The following is a 21,058-nucleotide window of genomic DNA, read 5'->3' as shown; positions in this document are numbered from 1 at the left end:
CAATCTCTAATAATGTAATACCTAATAGAATGAGAGTCCCACAGTCCTCTGCATGGATTTTCTATTGTCTAGTAAGTAGGAGCTCTGCATTCTTTCTTTTCAGAGGAACACAAAATAAACTCCTTTTCTTCTCTGTGGCCATCTTCTTCGATAAAACTTAAAGACACTTTAAATCCCTCTACTCCTCTTCCAAGTTTTGCCAAAGGCTTAATACTTTATTCACAGTAAAGGGTAAATATATGCATTTATACACTATAATCACATAAATTTTGTTTCCTCAAGAAACCAGGCCTAAAACCGGATGAAGAAAGCACTAACAAGGAGCAGTTGTTTTATTACAGTGAGAGGTGACAAGGCTGGACAAGCAGGCATTCAAATGGGAAGGGCTGATCTAGCACGAACGGTCAAGTGAGGCAGTGAGGTGCGTGGCCAACGGGCCAAATGAGAACTTAAGGGGATGAAAACAGACAAACACAAGGAGAGAGAAAGATGAGAGAGAAAAATGGATAAGAGGGGGAGGAACAAATGGAGGAGAACCGGAGAATGGATGAGAATATGGAGAGTAAAAACTGGCTTGTTGGGGAGAAAAGATTGACACTGCTTAACAACTAGTCCCTCTGGAGGACATATAGTCTCAAATTATTTGCAAGCACAAATTCATTCATCTTCATGCAAATTATGCAGGGAAAAAGAGGAGGGCATCTCAGAGGAGGTGTTATCCACTCCGTACTTCCACTTCTCTGAGGAAACAGCATCTGCTCAGCCCTTCCAAGGCAAGGAAGTAAAAACTAGCTTTATATGACAGCTGCAGATGTAGACTGCCAAGCAAAGTAGTTCATTGCTCCTTCAAGAGTCTAAAAATTCACAGCTCCTGTGACCCACTGGAAGCTTGTTGGGGGCTGTAACAAACAGTTTGAAGAACTCTCCTATGGAGAATATCAGTTGTGGGAGCACAGAGGAACGATGCAAGCAATGGAACCTGCAAAGGGAAAAAAATCTATATACTTCAGGTGACGCAAGAGATGGAGCAGAGGGAGTAAAAAAAGAATGTTGCGTACTGCAACTGCAAGAATGAGAAGCTGTTCAGAACAGATATTTGAATGATGTTTGAAAATAAACTTCAGTAAAAGAAGGCTCATGCTCCAGGATTGCCTTGGAAAAGAGGTCATGGTGAGAGAAGTTACAGAGCTTTGTGACAGCTAATGAGTAACTAATAGTGAGTAACTGTAGGTAGCCACTGACACTATAACTGGTTTGGAAATGTTATAAAAATGGGAATAATTTTAAAGATTAAAATTAACCTGATCTGAGGATGAAAAGGTCTTTGGTTTTATTTAGTAATTTATTGTGGGTTTAATGTTAATTTGAAACCTAGAAATGCAACTGGATGATTTTAATCCTTTCCTGACATTAGCTTAATGAGGGCCAGACCATCTCATCAGCTCTGGTACTCTCCCCGCTAACAGGAGTGCTGTGGTGGGTAGTGCTGAAGACGATGTAAAAGGCAATCCCCTCCATAACTGCCCATGCCCACCATGCTCCTTAGAAACATGACACTGGCGCAAATCATATCCTGCATAACTGTGGAAAGGCAGACATCAAGAGAGGAGCAGAAGTGCTACAGTTTTGTTTGCATCACCTACCCCTACAGAGGTGAGACCTCTCCACTTCTCTATTGCACCTTCTCCAGAAAAAGAAATGCCATAGTCTGACCTTCCCTATGATGGCAGCTGCTGAACAGTCCGCTTTTTTGGCGGTAAGAAAAGTACATGGTACGGAGGGAAGAAGCAAGGTTGGCATCTTATTTTCAGCTCTTGTAAAGAAATGATCTCTTGCCTTCAAAAGAAAATGTCAATTTTGCTTCCAGAGAATGGTTCCACAAGGAGCCCGAGCAGTCTCTGAGACTTGGCTGTGCTTGACGGGAATGGGGACGGGGGGATAAGCACCACAGCAGACAGGAGAGCACATTAGCAGTGCTCCTCTGCTTTAAAATTAGGCATGTGTTTCACAACAACCCTTCCTTCTTCCCATTTTTACAGTTGATTATTTTCCAAGAAACCCTGAACTGACAGCACCTGTCTTTTAAATGAATTTGGCTAGAATATAGAGAGATGGAAAAGACAGCCCAGAAGACCCAGGTTATTCTGTATTTCCAACTGGTGGTCTCAACGGGCCTTATCAATAAGCACCAATTAATGCTTCTGAGGACCCTGAAATGTAAGTGAGAACAATTCTCATTTTACAGATGAGGAAACTCAGACACAGAACAGTTCTGTGACTGCTGGGGTCAGAGTGTAGCAATGCTATCTATCTCATCTGTCAATCTCAGCTGCCCTTTCCCACAGTATATGATCTTCTCTCAAGAATTAATAACCAATATTACAACAGGCCACAAGTCTAAATTCGCTCTTTCCTTTCCCCAGACAGGGTTTATCTAACTTATTTCCTCTTCTCACTCTCCATTTTGACCTTTTCTGCTTTCCTCTTTTCTTCATTGCTGCTTTAAGCTGTGTACATGGTGGGGATAGCAAGGCTAAAATAACATGTTATACTTAACCCTGGAGGCTGTGAAAGTTGTGATCATTCTTATCTATTTCAGCAAGGGGTTTGAATGTCTTCTGTGTCTTCTACTGTCATGAGACTTACCCCTGAGGTTAGGATAAACGCTGTTCCTGAACTAAAGTAGATAGCAGGAGAGAACATCATTGTCTGAAAATAAGCTGCTCTAGGTAGTGACTTGGAAAACAAAGCTTTTAAATTTAATAATGATATTCTGAAACTGACCCAAATTCTGTGGAGGGCCAGCCTACTGAGGGAAGCAAACCTCTTAGATTCCAGGCAGCAGGGTAACTATTAGTGAACAGGTACACCTGAAGACAGAATACAAATCTCCCCGTTCTAGTGGCTGGCGGAAAAAGACTATTTATTTGTTAGTTGGAAGTTCTGTTGTATGTGGAAATGTCAGGAAAAGTGGTCTAACTTGAGCACAGTGCTGAACAAAATACAAGTTTGCTTCTTCAGATGATACAATCTTGACAATCTCGCAGCTCCTTTGCCAGGTGCTGAAGCATCCTGCAGCAAAGGTGGACAGGCATCATCCAAAATCACAAGCAGGCACATTGTACGTTTCTAGGGAGTGCCTTTTCCCAGAAACCTGCCAACGTCTTTGCAGGATATTAAGCCCTGTGCCTGCTGCATGATTACTGCCTGCCAAAGAAGGTTGGCCTGTTCTGGTAAGTATGCTCAACTCTCCTTGCAGTACGGTCCTTCCACAGTTCACTGCATTCAGCCCAGTGTGCGAAATTAATCCACAGCCTCAAGATACTACAGAGAGCCGAATTTCAGACTGTGGAAACCTCAGTGACAGAGTTTATCTGCACGTTTATCTGCAAGTATTACATGACTTGCAAACTATGTCACAAATTGGATTTGCTTTATTCCTGTTATATCTGACAACACCGTTAAGAAAATGGAGGAAGAGATGGGAAGAAAAGTGAAGCATTTTTACAAGTGCTGTTCACCTGCAGAAGGCCCCACATTCTCAGAAAAAAAAAATGGATGATTTTTGCTTTAGTGGATGCTTTACAGTACCTGAGCTGATTTTCAGTTTGAGGGCAGACACACCAGGGTAGGTGAGCAACTTTCTTTTTCAGGCCACACCTATGTTTGTAACGGACTTTGCGACGTGACCAACATGTGCCAAGGTGGCTACCTGAATGACAATCACGTGACTGACTGGAGAGAGTATTTGGGAATGTCTCAGCAGAGTCTGTGTGAACACCGAAGTGCCTTAGGAAATGAGCTTCACCAGCATGTAAAACCTACAAGCACCAATCTTGGGAAACCTCTTTTGTGGGGAGACGCAAGAGCTGGCTTGAAGGTAGATATATTCAAATGATACTACTACCATTTTAGCATTTGCGGCTGAATAGTATGGCATACCTTCTCTCCTTGCTGTTTTGAACAGCCCAGTGGACTGACTTTGGTTAGCTGGCACCATCTGATCTGGTCTTGTTAATGAAGGTCAAGGCGCAGCTGTAGATCAGCTCTGAGGTCAAAATTCAACAGTTCTGGATCTTGCACTCAACAGCATGAGTTTTCTGTTAATAAAGTACAAAACCAGACATAATCAATTCACCTATAATTATTCAAGAAAATGGCGCATTTATTCTCCTCTGTAGGTTTTTTTTTGCATCAATGTGTGGTAAAGGACAATGCTCATGGAGATCTATATATCTGAATATTGTGGAGTGTAGATAGGTGCTTTCTCCCGCCCATTTCTCATTTTCCTTTTTTTTCTGGGAGGAGAACCACAGCTTATCACCTGTTAGCCCTGAGCCTCAGCACAAAACCTCTTTCTATTCTGCTGGACATTACTTGTATGAACAGGGCTTTTTGACAGTTCAGAATGACCCCATTAATAGCATATTAACTGCTAAGAAACAATGCAAAGAAAACAAGTTGATTTGCACTTTTAAAACTCTTTCTTCATGTACGCATCTACTTGTTGGGTAGGATTCTGTGAAAAATAAATTTGGGAACATAAAGACTGACTTCACTGCTTCCTTGGTACAAAAAAATAATGAAAAACAATGTATCATTAAAAAGATTTTTGTTTGCTTCAGGATTTCACACATTCTGAGTCACTTATCCACTCACTAAAGTTTAATAATTTGATAAAATGAATCTTAACGTCACTGCATTTCTTCACTGAAAGAGGTATCAAACAAATGTTTCAGCCAGAATTATATTAGCACCATACTATTTCAAAGTTTAGTTTGAGAAAGATAATTAAATAGGAAAAATGTACTCTGGAGGCTAAAAATGCACATTGCAAAATGCCCATTATTGAATGAATATGTTTTAACCAATTCCGATTAACGGAACCATTTCAGTTCTATATCTCCTTTATCCTTGGTTTGATGCTGAGACAGGAAAGTACCACACCAATATGTCAGATATCTATACCAGATACTAGAAGGTACCATATGTAAAATATTGATGGGAGTTGCTAGCTTTTTTTTTAAATAATCTGGCCACCTGTTTGTGTGCTGGCATTTAAACACTTAACTTTAAATACCTGTGTCCCAGTTCAACACTAAAGTAGACGAATTTGATTCCACTGACCAAGACGTTCCCTATCTCAAAATTTCCATTAATAGGATTAACACACTCTACTAGCAAGAACATTACTATTTAAAACCATGATCAGCCTGACAGCAAAGGCCAAAAGTTCATTCTCACACACAGCTGAAACAGGGACAAAAATAAGCAGACCTCAGGAATGATGATCTCCATTTAGCAAATTAATTAAAACAACGTAAGGTAACTTAGGAGTAAGAATACCCCTGAGAGATTTTTTCATGGCTTTCAAGATCATGGATACAGTACAAAGTAAAGTAATCTTTTGATGTTAGATGAGTGGAAGCAGCTTCATTGGCATATTTTTTTTCTGCTGTTTTGAAGTTAGCACCATGTTCTTATTTGTTCTGGCATAGTACAGTCTCCTCTACTTTTATTTAACCAAAAAGCACTCTTAAAAACATAGTATGTTAATACGCACATTAAATATTAGTGAGAACATAGTAAAGCAGTAGTAAAAGATAACTGTTTGTTAGAAATTCAAGTATGAATAGGCAATGCTGCAGTTAGACCGATCCAAGCAGAGCTGGCGTGAATTAAGCTTGTGTTTCCTAGTCTTCCTCACCAGTGTTGCGCAGAACACAGGAGCATCATTTCAGCATAACTCTGGTTGGAAACACTGAAACGCTTTAAACTTAGGCTTTAACTGACACTTTCATTGTGTTAATTATATTTCAAACTTCCACCTCAAGCTCCTTGCCCCTCCATGCTCTGCCGTCCTCATAAATAGCATATTCAGTGATATACAAGTGCAGTCATACAACTCTCCTACCTGAAGAGAGAGAGTAGGCTAATTTACATATTTATTAAACACTGTAAGTAGAAGCATGCACTGCAGTGCCACATTGCATTGCGAAGGAGGGCTCCAGAAGCAGCTGGGATTACTGCGCTGGAAAACACACAACAGTCAGTCTGTTGACATACATGTGAATAAAGGTAGGGAAACGACACAATGGGTACTTAAGACAAAAGCAACTTGAGGGATAACTGCACTCGGCAGTGCAGCTGTGCTCTGCAGGGGCACGGAGAACATCCTTGATCTCTCATTCTCTACTGGGAGTGCAGCAGAGACAGCACACGTGGCTGGCCAGGAAGGACACTCATCATCAGCTGCTACCCAGCCAGCCTAGCAGTAATGAGGGACTCCAGAGGGAGCCTGGTTCAGTTCTCACTTGGAAGGAGGATGTTGCTCAAAAGTGTAAAATGGAAATGCTCATTATAAAAAGAAGCAAAAGCTGAAAGAAGAGTTTATTGTTGAAACCATGGGACAAGACTAAAATCAGACTGGTCTCACACCTGCTAATCATAACAACTTCCCTGTGCAAAGATTTCTGGCTGGTGATACTAAAAGAGCTACTTGAAGATAGTCACATCTTGACATCACACAGATGGGGGTGATAAAAATGACTGTAACACTAAAAGCAGCTCATTTCTAAGTCTGCACCACTTCACCACTCAAATACTTCAGAGAAACCTTTCAACATGCTCAATGACAAACATAAACCCTCCACCTACCCTGCAGGATTCAATCCATTCTTGCCCCTGAGTTTTGCCAGCGTATCTCCAGGGCCTGCCTTTCCATCTCAGATGGCTTTAGCTACAGTGATTTAAGACGGCATCACCCAGGCTCTCCGCTTGGATGTGACCGCTCCAGCAGGGGAGATAACAGATCAAATATGTGGAAGCTCTTCAGCCAGGGCTGTCCTCCCCTCTCAGCCCTCACCACCACCATGGAGACCCATTCCTGACACACGTTCGCTCCTGCTGTGACTGCTGTGGGAACAACTCCCACTGACCAGGGCACAAGAGAAACTGCTGGGAGTTGCAACACCTACGCCTATTGTAGAGACTGCCCAGCAAGCTCCCCAGTCCAGGCTGTGGAAGATCAGCCCTGCCCAGTTATTCGCAGCAGTGATTTATCATGATCGGGCCCTGACCTGTCTTTCCTGTCCCTTTGTGGGAGGTTAGGGCTCCTACAGCAGGAAGGGAGTGGATAAATGCAGACAGTAATGTTCCTAGTTAAAAAGCAAGATGCCACAAAGCTACTCCACAGGAGTCTTTGGTAATCCTGATCTTTATACGCTAAAAAAGGTATTACTTCTTTATTGTAGAACAGGCAATCAGCCAAGCTGGCCTTTTATCCAGTGCAGACATGATAATGGGAAATATGTATGGGCCTTACCCTATCATTAGGGTGCATTCAAAAGTGTCACAAGCTTTCCAGGCAGGCAAATGTAAAGCACTGTGACTCGTCACTAAAGGGTGTGACTGCTCTCAGGGATTTGTAAGATTTTCTTTAAATGCTGGTCAGTTCCTCCCTCCTCGATGGGATGTCAGAAACCAGAATTTGAAGAGCCTGTTGGGGGCCAAACTGCTGATAAGCCAGATAAAGCTGTTTGTGCCAATTGTAGCCAGCCCTAAAGGTGATGAAGGAAATCTTTTGCCCACCTAACCCCAGGGAAACAGATTAGCCAGACTGAAGCAGGATTCTTTTTATTTAGTAACACCCTCAGGATGGACCAATTACTCAAGTAAATTTTAATTTTTTTTTTTTAAAAAAAAACATCAATCAGCTTACGAATAATGCCTGCCCCATGTGTATGTTTCTGTCTGACCTCAACTCGGTCAAGTGAGTTTGACTTTATAATTATCTTGCCTTATTCTGGCTGGCATGAATGAGGATATTAGCTCTATTACTACCAGCCTATTAACTTTCTGCTTTCACTCAAACTTTGGTCTTTTGGAGCCAAAGGTTTCCAATCTAAGCAGTCTGTAGATGGCACTAAGATATATGCTTGTGTACATACTTATAGACAATTTAATCTGAGATGGTTTAGGGGTGGAATATCTCTATTTGTAACAGGGAAATGAGAAGTTTACTAGGCCTTCAACATTATTCACTACAACAGCCACTACTTTCATAGCAGAGCATCACACACTGAGAATGACAGTATTATTTTACCACGCCCTGTGTGCACAAAAGGAGCAGATTCTCACACTGAAAGTTTTCTGAGAATGCTGGTCTGAGAGGGTTGCATCTGTAGAGCCAAGTTCTCTTATGATTTACACACTATACTGTCGAATATACACCACAAAACCATTTTATGGAGTTTATGAAGTTGCTTATAGACCTCTCATTCTCACACTTTGCTACAGGTAAAAGTCTGCCAGTATTTGCATTTTACTGTGCTATAGTCAAACATTCATGACACTCTACCAAAAATTAAGTCTGTGTTAATGCAAGCTGAAATATATAGACACATCAAGGATATTTTTTAAATTAAAATTTCCAATAAAGAAAAAATTCTCTTCATGACATTGCTTGCAGATGAATACTCACTGAAATAATGCTTATTTATAGAGGGAAATACCCTCATGAAGTACAAATTACTATTGTCCAGTAGACAGACAATCCCACCTGAATTTTCTCTATTTAATTTTTCTCACTTTTCTCACAGCCTTCCAAGTAAAATGAAAATTATGGAGGTTAAAAGCTGGCTAATAATACAAGCTGCTTGCAACAAAAAAAAACCATGTTTTTTTTTAAAGCACTGATACTCATTTGACATGCAGACACCGGATTCACATGAATGACTACAGGAACTCCAAAGGGGCCATTATGTTTTTTTCTTGCATCAATAATCCACACACAAGGAAAGAATTTACACAATAGAATACAAGGACTCCATGGGAACACTGAAATAAAAACATTTCCACATGACTTTGTGCTTCAAAAACATGGATTTACCTGTTATGTTTTTTAAGTGCTTAACGCTAATCTGCCCATTAGAAACTAGTACCCAACTGACCATTTAGTCTTTTAGTGTGTAAAAAACAACTGTCGAATACAATGTATACCATACAGTAGAACTTACTGCCTACTTCATAGGATTGCGATGAAGATTAATTAATAGCTGTGGTGCTTTAATATATGTTAAGTATTTTTCTACGGATTTAGATACAGCAGCACTCAACACTATAAAGAACCCTGGCTAACTAGCTAACTCCTGTGTTAAAATACAGTTGGTGAAATTCTCCTCCTGGCTTTATTTAAGCACATAAGGATCCAGAGAAAGTAAAGATATCCTGAAAAACTCCTCTAAGCATCCTGAGTTCCAGGCCTCGTGACAGTCTGCATTAGAGCAGTCTCAGGACTATTGCTGAGCTACAACAGCCTCCAAAAAGTCATTCTTCAAACAAGAACAACTGAAGCGCAGCAGTGTTCTGGCTCTTGCCCTCGTCTCTTCCCCCCACTCCACCCCCCATCCTTCCTCCATCATATTCCCGTGCCAGGCTTTGTAAGGTGGCAATATAAAACCAACAGATGGGCTAAACACCAGCTGACAAAGGGACTGGGAGGTGGTTTCCTAACAGTTGGTTCCTGCCCGCTGCCACGCTTACTTTACTTGTCGGCTTGAGGACAAAAAAGTTACCTCTGCTTTTCTTGTGAATTCTTGAGGATACAAATTAATTGAAACATAGTAGGAACATTGTTCTTTAGGGGCTTCTTTTTCATTTGTAAACCCAAATGAACCTATAGTATCACAATGTAAAAATAATCCTATTTATGGTAGTGATTTTAAGTTTAAGGCACAACAGGATGAGCTGCAATTACTGACTCTGTAGCAGGCTTCCTGCACGTGCTTCTGTAAGTCACTCCATCTCTTCCTGGCCCAAGGTTTTTGCCTAATCTACTTTCCTAGCGCTCTGTGTTAAAATTGTTAATTATCTTGGGAAAAGACATGCTGGATAGTTGTACAGGATCTACCTTACAAGGAGCACTAGTTGCTACTATGACACTAATTACTAATAAAAACACAACCTTAATTTTACCCCGTCTACTTTTAAAAAAAATATTTTGTTCATTTCCTGGTTCTGCAGTTTGTGCCCATCTAGCTGTGGCATTGTAGCAGCGCTCCAACAGGTGCTTTAACAACACAGCCTGGTATGGGAACACACATACAACAGAAAGATGCATTGCTAGGTGGAGATATATTTACTGTCAGGAAACAATGATTTTGTGATAAAGAAGATGGAGTATACGACTGTAAACATTAAGTAGTATTTTCAATTGAGCTGCTCTTAATCATGAAAAATGTATGCTGGCCTTATTTTACCATCTGTACACCCTTAAAATGGTAGGGGCAAGGAGATCAAGCGATGATTTTTCCATCCCTCATAGTTTTTTGTGAGAAGCAGAAAATGCCTTTCACCCTAGCTCTAGTGCCAGGCATGGAGCTGTTTGCTATCACAGAATTTCATGTCAGATGGAGGAGACTGAACTGTGAATTCCTAAACCTAGAAAAATATTTTCAGATGTCTGTGCAGCCCAAAACAGCTGTTAAACCTCCGCATGCTGACAGTAACTTCGTACCTGTGCTCTGACAGATCAGGGATGGAGACATACCCAGAAAGACACTGGGCTTCCGAAAAAACATCAACCGCCTTTGGGAGTAGGGCTTGTGAAAAAAAAAAAACAAAAAACCAAACCAACCCAACAAAACACAAACAACGAAGGCAACTGATTGAGGAAAAAAATGCAGGCCTCACCCGCTCCCGAGTGCCGAGGACTGTTCAGACAATTCTGAACGGTCCTTAGGAAGGCTCTGCGCTTCACAATACCAGCTGCACTTTTCGCAGTTCAAGTACCCAATAAACTGGCAGAGAAAAAGCATTCATGATGGGTACATCAGTTAAAATTACACTGATGTCAAATCACAAGGGATATGAAAAGCCAGAGAGATTGTGATATGTAGCTTTGTAACAATGGCTATTAAAATCGGCATTTCTCCCCCTCCTTCAAAGTGTACCGTAGTTCTCAGTGTGGTACTTTTTCTATGGCTGACAACATAACAAACATACCCAAGGAAAATACAACCTCGTAAGAAGAAAGTGTCATCCTTTGAGACCTGATGTCAAACGAATGAATATTCATTCAAATAAACATCTGCTATATCCACACGTTGCTGTAGTAAATCTGTTTTAATAAGGTACAAAAGGCTGGGAAAAAATAAAATCTAGGCTGGCTTTTCAATTAATCTCTGTTAAATGGGCTTTCTTTATTTTCACTTTGTATCCTGAAAGCCACAGAAGCCACACAACGTGTAGTAGCTGACGTGGTGTGCAACCCTTGACCAACCTACTTACTTTTACTGTGTAGATGCACACTCTTCTAGTGCTTTTTTTTTTTTGGATGCCTGTTGTTAATTTTCACCTGAAATAAAATAAAAATTTAAATACTTAATCCTGACTTTCAAAGCTCCAGCAAGCCTCATCTTGAGCATCATCAACAGAAGGGGGGGGGGGGGGGGAAGGGGGGAAAAAAAGGCTCTCAGTGCTGACTGATAGATTTTTGATATTGCCATGCTTCCCTTTTACTAATTATGCCCAGATTGCTCATCATGCCAGATACTGTTTATGCTAGGAATTTTCTACAGCATACCTCAGGGGCAAATTGCCTGTAGTGGTGATCTGGGAATTCTCTATAGCCTACTTTAACAAACAAACCTCCAGTATTCCTCCACATCACATCATTCAACTCTCTCACCGCATCTTCAGCATACTTTTCAACTGAGCTAACTTCAGCTACCCAGAGAAGGGTATTCCCTGACACACCAATTGTTTATGCCCTCTAGAGCACAAGATACGCTGTCTGACCCCTTGATCCTGCACAAGCTAAGAAAACACAGTAGTTTTAAGTCATTAGGCTGTTGATAACGAAAGCCCTTGAGGTAAAAGCCATTGAGGCGAAAGCCCTTGTGCTGGACAGCAACCTTAGCCTGAGATTTCATGTAAATTGCACAAACATTTACAGTAATTGTTAATTCCTTCTCTGCTGAAGCCAGTTATCCACAACCTCATCTACTTTTCACAGATACAATAAATCTTCTTTTACAAGTGGATTTTATTGCCAGTATGATCAGGCTTTAAGTTTCGAATATTTACATTATTTCAGCTGGTGGATTGCTTTTACCACACAGTGTGAAAAGCTGTTCAAGTACAGACCGGAACAGCGCATTCATGACAGGCCAGAAAATAAACTGAATCTCCATTCTGTACTATGTTCCTGTGACACCTACCACAACTGCTATCAATTATCCCCTTTCATCTTTAAAACATTCACAATTTGGCACACTGGCTGCTGAGGGAACAACTCCTAGTTCTGTTTTTAATCCCGAGTACCCCTGCGAGGAGCGGAGAGGCTGCAGGGCGGCAGTCCTGCTGCGGCAGGGGCGCAGCCCCGCGTTGGGGACGCAGGCTCTCCCGGCACGTTGGGTCTCCTCAGCCCCGCGCAGGGCCTGGCTGGCAGGGCAGCCAGGGCTGGGCGACGGCCAGGGCCGCCGCTCCGCTGCTTGGGCTCCTGGAGAGACGCCACGCCAGAGACTGGAGTTTCTCCAGTTGCCACGTATGAAGACGTGCCAAGAGTGGCGATATTTTGGAGGGGAACACGTGAGGGAGGGAACGGCGGGGTAAGAAACCACCACGGGCCCCGTTCCCGTGTCGGCGGCCAGCATCTCTCCCTGCGCTGACGCCGGGCGCGAGGCATGAGGCGAGGTGTGAGGTGCGAGGCCGGGGCGGCTGAGGAGGCCGGGGGCCGCGGAGGCCCCACGGCCCGCAGCCGCCGGCGGGCCCCGGCCCGGCAGGCGCCGGCGGGCCGGAGGCAGGAGCCCGTCGGGCCCCGGGCGCAGCCGGCGGCCGCGGCGGAGGGAGGCCGCGGGCCGGGCCGGGCCGAGCGGAGCCCAGCGGCCGTCGAGGGCCGCCCCCCCCGCGCGCCGCCGCTTTGTCCTTGCCCGGCCCGGAGCACGCGCGCCCTCGGCCGCGGCGGGAGAGCGCCTGCGCGCGGCCCGGCCCGGAGGGGAGCGAGCGCCCCCTCTCCCCTCCCCCGCCGGCCGGGAGCTCCGCCGGCGGCGCCGCGGCGGCCGCGGGCGGGGGCGGGCGGAGGCGGGAGGCCGGAGGCGGCCGGAGGCGGCCGGCGCCCCCTCCCCCGCCCCCGCCGGCGCGCGCCCGCCGCCCCCCGCCCCGGCCCCCCGGCCCGCCGCGGGAGCCCGCGCCGCAGAGCGGGGCCCGCCAGCGCCACCCGCCGGCCGCGGGGCCGCACCGCGCCTCCCCCCGTCCCCCCCTGCTCCGGCTCTCAATGTTCCACACTGCCCGGCCACAGAGCCGCCGCCGCCGCCGTATAGCCCCCCGGCCGCCTCCGTCCCCTCCTCGGGCGCCGCGGGCCCGGCCCGGCCCCCCGCCATCCCGCCCCTCCGACCCAGCAGCGGGACAGGACGCCGGCGAAGGTAAGGGAGAGGCGGGCGAGGCGGCTGCCGCGGCGGCTGGGCGAGCGCGGTGGGGGGAGGCGGGGAGGAGGCGGGGGGGCTGGTAGAGGAGCTTTGTTCTTGTTTTCGGCGCTCGCTGCCTGGCGGCGGCCGGGGGCGCGGAGCCGGCCCGAGTTCACGCCTCACTTGGTGCACACGCACGGTGCGGTGCGGGGCCGGGCGAGCCGCCGCCGCCGCCCGCCGCGCCGAGCCCAGCCGAGCCGAGCCGAGCCGCGCCGCGCCGCGCCGGGCTCTCCCCACAAAGCGCGGCCGGGCGGCCGCCTCCAGCCCTGCCGCAGCTCCCCGCCGCGCTCCTCCTCGGCCCCCCCCGGCCGCCGGGGCAGCCCCCTCCTCCCCCCGCCCCCCCACCCCCCCGGTCGGCGGAAAAATGTCGGTCTGCCTGGTGGAGCTGCGCGGGGAGCGGCGGCGGGGAGAGCTGTGCAGAAGGTGCAGTTTGAATTATGCTTCTTCCCCCTCCGGCAGCTCTGTGGTGGCCAAATGCAGTTCTCGCTGCTGGCCATGTAAATAACCGGGGCTGCTGCTGCCCGAGTTGCTTTAAATGCATCTCGGGGTTTTTCCCTTTTTAAAAAAACAACAACAACAACAAAAAAAACCCCTCGTTCCCCCCCCCCCCCCCCGCCCCTCCCCAGCCCAGCCCTTTAAATGCACAGAGCAAGTGTACATTTCCATCTGAAATCAACCCAAGTGTTATTGGCAATGTATTTTCTCGGAGGGGGAGAGGGGGGATCTGGCGTTTGGACCCAATAAAATGCTCTGCTCCAGTGTAAATATTTACAGGGCATTAGTGACTTTTTAAAAAACATTTTCAGTGAGGTCTGTTATTTACAATGTGTCATAAGTTATTAATGTTCATTGCCTAAGTACCCTGCTAAATCTGTCTCATGCCTTAGAACAAAGTCGACAATTGGCATATTGTTTAAAGTATGAAAAAAATGCGAGTGGGTTTAAAAATTGGAAATATCTGTATTTTCAGAAGTGTAAATATTGCTTTGCAGCTGTCAAACTGTAGCCCTTGGGGACGAGACAAAGAAGTATATTTTGGTTAATTTCTCAGTGAAACGGAGTTGTCACCGATTCGAGCGTTCTCTGGAACTTGGGGAATGGCAAGAGAGAGTCCTGCCTGTTGTGTTAACTCTGCCTCTTTTCTTCTCCTTCCCCAAAAAAGTTCCCCACGATGTCCAGTGATAGGCAGAGGTCAGACGATGAAAGTCCAAGTACCAGCAGCGGTAGTTCAGATGCCGATCAGAGGGATCCACCTGCGCCTGAACCCGAAGAGCAAGAAGAACGAAAGCCCTCGGCCACCCAGCAGAAGAAGAACACCAAACTATCCAGCAAAACTACTGCTAAGCTATCTACTAGTGCTAAAAGGTAAAGGGGACGGCAAAACACTCTGTAGTATTTTTGCACAGTATTTTCAGTCGCAGTACTTGCATTGCACTTTTCAAGTCTTTATATTGGGGTAATAATTACACAGACTTGTCATACGTCTTTTGAAGGGTTGTTTGAGAACCTGGTAGCTTACAGGCTGGCTGGGGGGGCACCTAAATACGTTTCATGTTTGCAAAAATGCGCGAGAGAGTGTCAGCTTTGGCTGTCTTTTTAAGAGTTAGGTTTCCATGCCTGATTGGTACGGGGTGGAGTCCTCCTGGTGTATTTTATTATGGTCTGTAGACTGATGACAAGCAATGGTCTTTAATTAAAGAAGTCACAAAACCCCAGTGGCTTCTGTGGGCCTTATGACTAGCTTTTCATGTCAATGCATGGGAGAGCCTTACACACCCTGAAGTAATGGGTTCGTTCTTCAGTTCTTTCAGGAGAAACTTAGGTGAGTTTTCTCCCTGAGGATCTGAAGATTCAAACCATGGGGTTCTACAGGTAGCTTCTACCTTTAAATATCAAAATCTTCAGAAACCTTCTTCAGTTACATCTGTTGCATTTTTATTTGCATATAAGGTTACTGTCAGTCCAGCTCTCAAGACATGCACTATAATAATTTTCTGTAAGTTCAGCTGTGTGAAATAAGCAAACTTTAAATCCCTTGATTCTGGTGATCTTCGGAGGTGCAGCATAACTTTTCAGTCCTTTCCCTGGAGTTGCTTTTCTTTACAAACACTTACAAATACCCTGTAGCAAGAAAACTGTAGAGTAGCCGTAGTAGTCTCAAGTTTTGCTTATTCAGCGTGAATACTGTAGTTCTAACTTTTAGGAACGCTTTAGTAATTTTGTATTGGACTTAAATTCAGTAAGTACTTTTTGAAATGTGTTAAAATTGCTGCTGAGTATGACTGGGTGGCTTTGATGACTTTTGAGCTTGTTAAAGAAAACCTTTGAAACAGGACTGGCTAAAGAAAGAAAAGTTCTGGAACTACGATGTAGGCTTTGTAGTTTGTTATTACTTACCTTTTTTGAAAAGTCTGAGATGCAGGCTTTCGAGACCGAGTTTTCCCTTCTTGCCTTTATTTCACTTAATTGTTGCAAGTCTAATTCCATACATCTCAAATAGTTCAGTAGTCTGACTGAATTTATTGATACTAGATATTTTCACACTTGCTGTTCATGTGAAATTCACGATCTTGCTCGTATGGGTCCTCTTCTGAAGAGAAGTCTTATTTGATATTTTTAAGAGGAATTTACCACACGTCTTATGAAATTACACCTCTTATACACCTGAATAAGCTATTAAATTGACAAAAAGTTTTCAGTATTCCTCTTCCGGATCTTAACACCTTGGGAATGGTTGTAATAGAGTAAAGCTAAGCACAGGTTATTTCAAATTATTATATCACTTTTTATCATGTAAATACAGCTACTGGATAAGGTTGAGGGAGGAAAGGCAGCAGAAGGTGTGGAGAGAAGCAAAGTTGATCCAGAGAGATTATTCCAGTAACAGAGACAGCCTGGCAGATCTGCAAATCCACTTTTTAAACACACTGCAAAGTAGTAGGTAAAATACTGTGAAAAGAGCGTGTCTGCTGCCAGCGCGGTTCACTTCTTCAGCCTCAGTCACAGGTCTGTAGCGCTGGTTTAAAGTCATTGTCAAATCTGCCTGTGCAGGCCCCCCCCCTTGCCTCATTTGCATATTAGCTTGCAAAGAAAATCTCTCTGGTAAAAAGTGCTCGGATGTGAAAAAGAGTTACTTTTCTGAATACTCGTGGGAAATTTCTACCCAACTCAGTTGTAAGTGTTCTGTTTACATACAGTGTGGAGCAGGAAAAAAGCTGCAAAGTTTCTCAGCTGTGGGATTTGGGTTATGCCTCTGAGAACAAAGAGGAAGCAGCCATGTTAGCATTACTGAAGGCAAAGCCAATCTTGCATTTAACTGCATGGTGGTAGAGGGCAGTGTAATTCCCTGATTTATTCTATAGACTATCTCAAATGCTTTGTGTCTGTTCTCATTTCACCAACAGAATCCAGAAGGAGCTAGCTGAAATAACCCTTGATCCTCCTCCTAACTGCAGGTATGTAACGGCTTCTTAAATTGTGGACGGTGGTAGGAGATTAATGTGCTGAGGCTAACAAATGGGAAACTTAGTGTTTACGGCCGGTGACTGCTAGACAGAAATTGCGTACAGCAGATTGAACAAGCACAGGGAATGTTTTGATATTGAAGTTTGCTATTTTGTCTGCATGTTGGAGGCGTAGTCATTAGTGATTGATGTACATAGTAAAGTGTATTCAGTTTGTTTTTCGTAGCTGGTCACTGCCTCTGTGAAAGATTAATTATATGAACTTCAAAATACGCTGAAGCTTTCAACTTAATGTCTGCATGTGGTTTGAACTGGCTTTTTGAGTGCCGGGTTTATAGAGTTATCACTTCATTCTGAAGTAAAGGTAAAGAACCATATGTGATTTTTATATGCATTCTCTTAGTATGTTGCTTAACAGTTAGATAAATGGAAGTATTGCCTTTAAATTTATGTGTCTGTTGGTCAAAGTTATAGTCCCTTGATAGAGAATATTTGTAAGGAAGTTCCCAACTTGGGAGACACTTCTGTTAGGTTTTAGAAAATGAAATTGTAAGCTTGGAAGATTGAGTGATTTAGTCTTAGATGAAGTGACAGTAACTGGAGTACTTGATCTGTAGGAAAGTTAAACAGTAGCATAGCTAGCTAATTTCTTTAAATCTGCATGTTTTATTTTTGTTTAAAGGATGCATAAAAATCCTCATTAGCTGTGAGCATCCAGTGTTCAGATTTGCAGTAAAGCTACATTTAAATAATGTTGCTTTCATTTGATGCATCTCAGTAAGATTTCCGACTGCAAGGTATCTTCAGATTAATAGCTCATGTGTAACAGCAAGCCTTGTACGCGTTTAAAAAAATTGCTGGAAGTGCTTTCTGATTTTATGTTGGAATTGTTTGGCTTTTTAAGTAGTTGGAAACGTTTGGTGCAGGTCTTGTGAATTCAGTAAGATGTGAGTTGTTCTCGTATCTGACTAGTCCGTGAGAGCAGGGACTGCTGTGTTTTATTGAATTTGTGGTAAAAGGTGTCTTACCCTGAGGACTGTGCTGTAGATTGCCTATGGCAGTCTGATGTATTTGCATGCAGGGTCAGTGGCTCTCCCTCTTCAATAGAGGCAAGCCCTGTGGAGAGAGCAAGTATCTGTTGGGTTTGTGTTTTGGTGGTTGGTTTTTTTTTTTTTTTTTGGGGGGGGGGGGTGTGTTCTTGTTTTGTTTTGTTTTTAGATTACTGTTTTAAATAACTTTTAATAAATTACTGGGGTCTAATTCTGTGTTGGTCATGCACTTTATACTTGGACCCTCAAAGGGGGCATGGTAGGAGAGAAAGTATTTAAATGAAATAGAACACCATCACTTTTCCCTGTAGTTGCTAAAAAGATAATTGTAGCAGTTTTGGGTACAGCAAGTTACAGCTTGGCTTTTAGAAAGAGAAGCCTCCCCCCCTCACACTCTCCAATACCATCTGATAGTTAGCTCCTTGGGAAAGCATGTTCCTTTCATATTAGCACAAGAGTATTGCAGAGGGTTTTTCTTGTGAGCTGGTACTACCGGATGCCCAGGAATGCTGTTGAGAATGATGAAGACCCCCCAATGTGTCTAAAATTATTCAAGTTTCTCCTGCAGAGTGTAGGGGAAAAGATAATTTTTTTGCCAGTGAGGAAGTCAGTGCTTCTGTTCCCATAAGTATTTTTTAAGAGGAATTTAACCCTTTTACTCAATAGCAACTAGATGATGAGTGCATTTTTACCTTTTGCAAAATTAAAAAAAAAATATTTACAAGAGATACTGGCTTCTGTAATAGAAATTGTGGGTTTTCAGGATGAACAGTTTGAACAGAGTTTCAGTGCCCAGAGGATTACTGTTACATTGGAATTGACTTGTTAGAAGGAGCCTTGCTGGTATCAGGAGGTAAATGCAGCTGTGTGTTGTGTGCAGAGCAGTTGAAGCTTGTAACACGCTTTCTTATAGGGTGTAGTAGCACAGATTAGGCGAGAGACTGAAACAGCAGGCATATGACACCTCTTCATTGCTCGTCATGCAACAAGCTGCTTATCACATTTCTTGTAAAAGAAAAAGAATATGTAAAAAAAAAAAAAAATTAAAAGCCTGTATAACTTGGGCATATTCACGTGTGCTTTAAAAATAAAAAACTTTGTATCATAAGTTCTCCCAAAGAGATTTCTTCATGCAAAGTTGTTTCTCCTCCAGTTCTCGAGCACACCCTTATCATTTGCAGTCCACATGTTGCAGGCTTCACAAGAATACAACTGCCAGCCGATGCTCTTGGATGTTGATAGCCCTTCTGGTTACTCAATTACATAAGTGATAAAAAATTAGCAATTTTAAAAATATGATAATGGCACATATAAAACATTAAACGTTACTTTAACAGAATACAGTACAAGTACTGAAGGGTACGTTGAACTCTCCTGTATCGCGTTAAACACCGATGGCTGCTGCCACTTCTCACATGCCAGCGTAACTGCACATGGATTTGCTCTGTCGGAGTGATCTGAGGCTGATTTAGCCACTTTAAAATGGCATCGACTAGTCGCACTATGATTCTCATGCAAAAGAGGTGTAGGTTTCCTCAGCAGTTAAATTTCCCACAGTCACATCTATTGCTATAACATCTGTTTTATAAAAATGCCAGAGCCCCAAGAGAGCCCTGTTCCTGGGTGTGCTGAGCAGGCCTGGGCTGCACATTAACTTCTATTTTAGGCACTGGGATAGCAGAATGACAGGCACAGTAAAAATGTCTAAATAGCAGGTTTTTGCTTGCTTTTCTCAACAGTAGAGATTGATTTCTGATTCTGTTAATTGCACAGTGAACTGTTAGAAAAATTGTGTTGTCATGCATCACGTTGTCATGTTTGTGAGCAGTGAATACAAACTGCATCTTGGGGGTACCCAGTATAAAACTTAATATCTTTATGCTGATAGCTTTACTCTTTAACATACAGTAATACTCTAAATTCCTGTGATTTTGGTGTGATTTCCGAGAGAGAGAACATCGAAAACAATAAAATTAGATTTGGTCTTAAGCCACTAAAGATGTTGGAGGGAAATTAAGTACTGCTTTATCCCCATGTTTTCTCCTGTCCAACAGAAGAGCCTGAAACGAGCCAGTTACTGTCCAACACGCACCATAGCACGAGGACAGATAGGTAAACTGAGGACACAGGTATCTGATCCTCTTTTTTCTTGCTTTTGCTGGCTTAACTCAAAGCTGTACTACTTGGTGCAGTGTGCTGTATTTAATTTCTTTTGTGCTTTTAATAGCATAAAGCAAAGCTAAAAAGGTCTTGGCCCTATTGCTCCTAGGCAGCTCAATTTCAAACCATGGCCAAGCGCTTATACATACTTCAAGGTATGGAAGTGTGCCAAACCCCACCATTATACATTCTCAGGAAAATGCTGCAAAGATCTTGCACATAATGCGTGGTAAATCTGGGCTGCAGAGATGCTCTTGAATAGGTTTGACATATCTGGAATAACTATTTTCAGTTCATGGCATAAAACTGTTTAGATCAGAGGTCACCGCTCTGTCGTTAAGGTTGTATCTGAGGCTGCTGTTCTGACCTGCCCAACTTGGAGGCTGCAGCTCAGGTGGAGCAGGGCATGGCCGGCTCCCACGCTCATTGTACTTCCCGGGCTTTAGGGCGGGCGCAAGTGAAGCCGTTCCCAGGGGTACCGTGATTTATAGCAGCTTCCTTTAGCTGTTCCCGGCTGCCCCACTGATCCACAATAGCAAAAATATGTACTCCCTGTCTTCTTTCCTCACTCCTCCTCATTTCCATTCCAAAACTAATGCTTGTTCATCTTCATGGGAAAGTTTTTGAAGTTCAACCCGGTATTAAGTAAATTTAGTAACACCCATGCCAGCTTAGTTTATAGTTTACAACCCATTTTACAACAAATCCAGTTTGGTATAAACTTTGTAGGAAATGAAAGCAAACACCAAAATCAGTGTATCCACTCAGAGCTTAATTCATGTGGTTTAAAAAGAGGTGAGTTAAGATAGTGCGTCTTTCCCATGCAAGTGGAAGAATTCAAGCATTTTATAGTCTGTTCTGTCAGTTGGCTTTACTCTCTTCTCTTTGTTAAATTAAAGATCAGAGATCTGAAAGCAAG

General features: G+C 43.7%; 1 protein-coding gene across 3 annotated transcripts in view; it reads left to right on the top strand.

Annotated features, from left to right (window-relative positions):
- Positions 1 to 13,263: 13,263 nt before the first annotated feature.
- UBE2E3 (ubiquitin conjugating enzyme E2 E3) overlaps positions 13,264 to 21,058 on the top strand; it is a 60,612-nt gene continuing 52,817 nt past the window's right edge. Inside the window, exons 1-4 of one of the 3 annotated variants that reach the window (XM_082314461.1) lie at positions 13,264 to 13,424; positions 14,629 to 14,831; positions 16,871 to 16,921; positions 20,034 to 20,110. In XM_082314461.1, the coding sequence (XP_082170587.1) occupies positions 14,638 to 14,831; positions 16,871 to 16,921; positions 20,034 to 20,043 (255 nt within the window). In that variant the 5' untranslated portion in view covers positions 13,264 to 13,424; positions 14,629 to 14,637 and the 3' untranslated portion in view covers positions 20,044 to 20,110. Of the gene's footprint in view, positions 13,425 to 14,628; positions 14,832 to 16,870; positions 16,922 to 20,033; positions 20,111 to 21,058 lie in introns of those variants that run through there. The other 2 variants (XM_082314460.1, XR_014228416.1) reach the window with 2 other exon arrangements.

Source organism: Platalea leucorodia (assembly GCF_965183815.1).
Source record: "Platalea leucorodia genome assembly, chromosome: 5".
Taxonomy (NCBI): domain Eukaryota; kingdom Metazoa; phylum Chordata; class Aves; order Pelecaniformes; family Threskiornithidae; genus Platalea; species Platalea leucorodia.
Note: the sequence above shows the minus strand (reverse complement) of the source record. Positions and strands in the feature narration are given on the sequence as shown.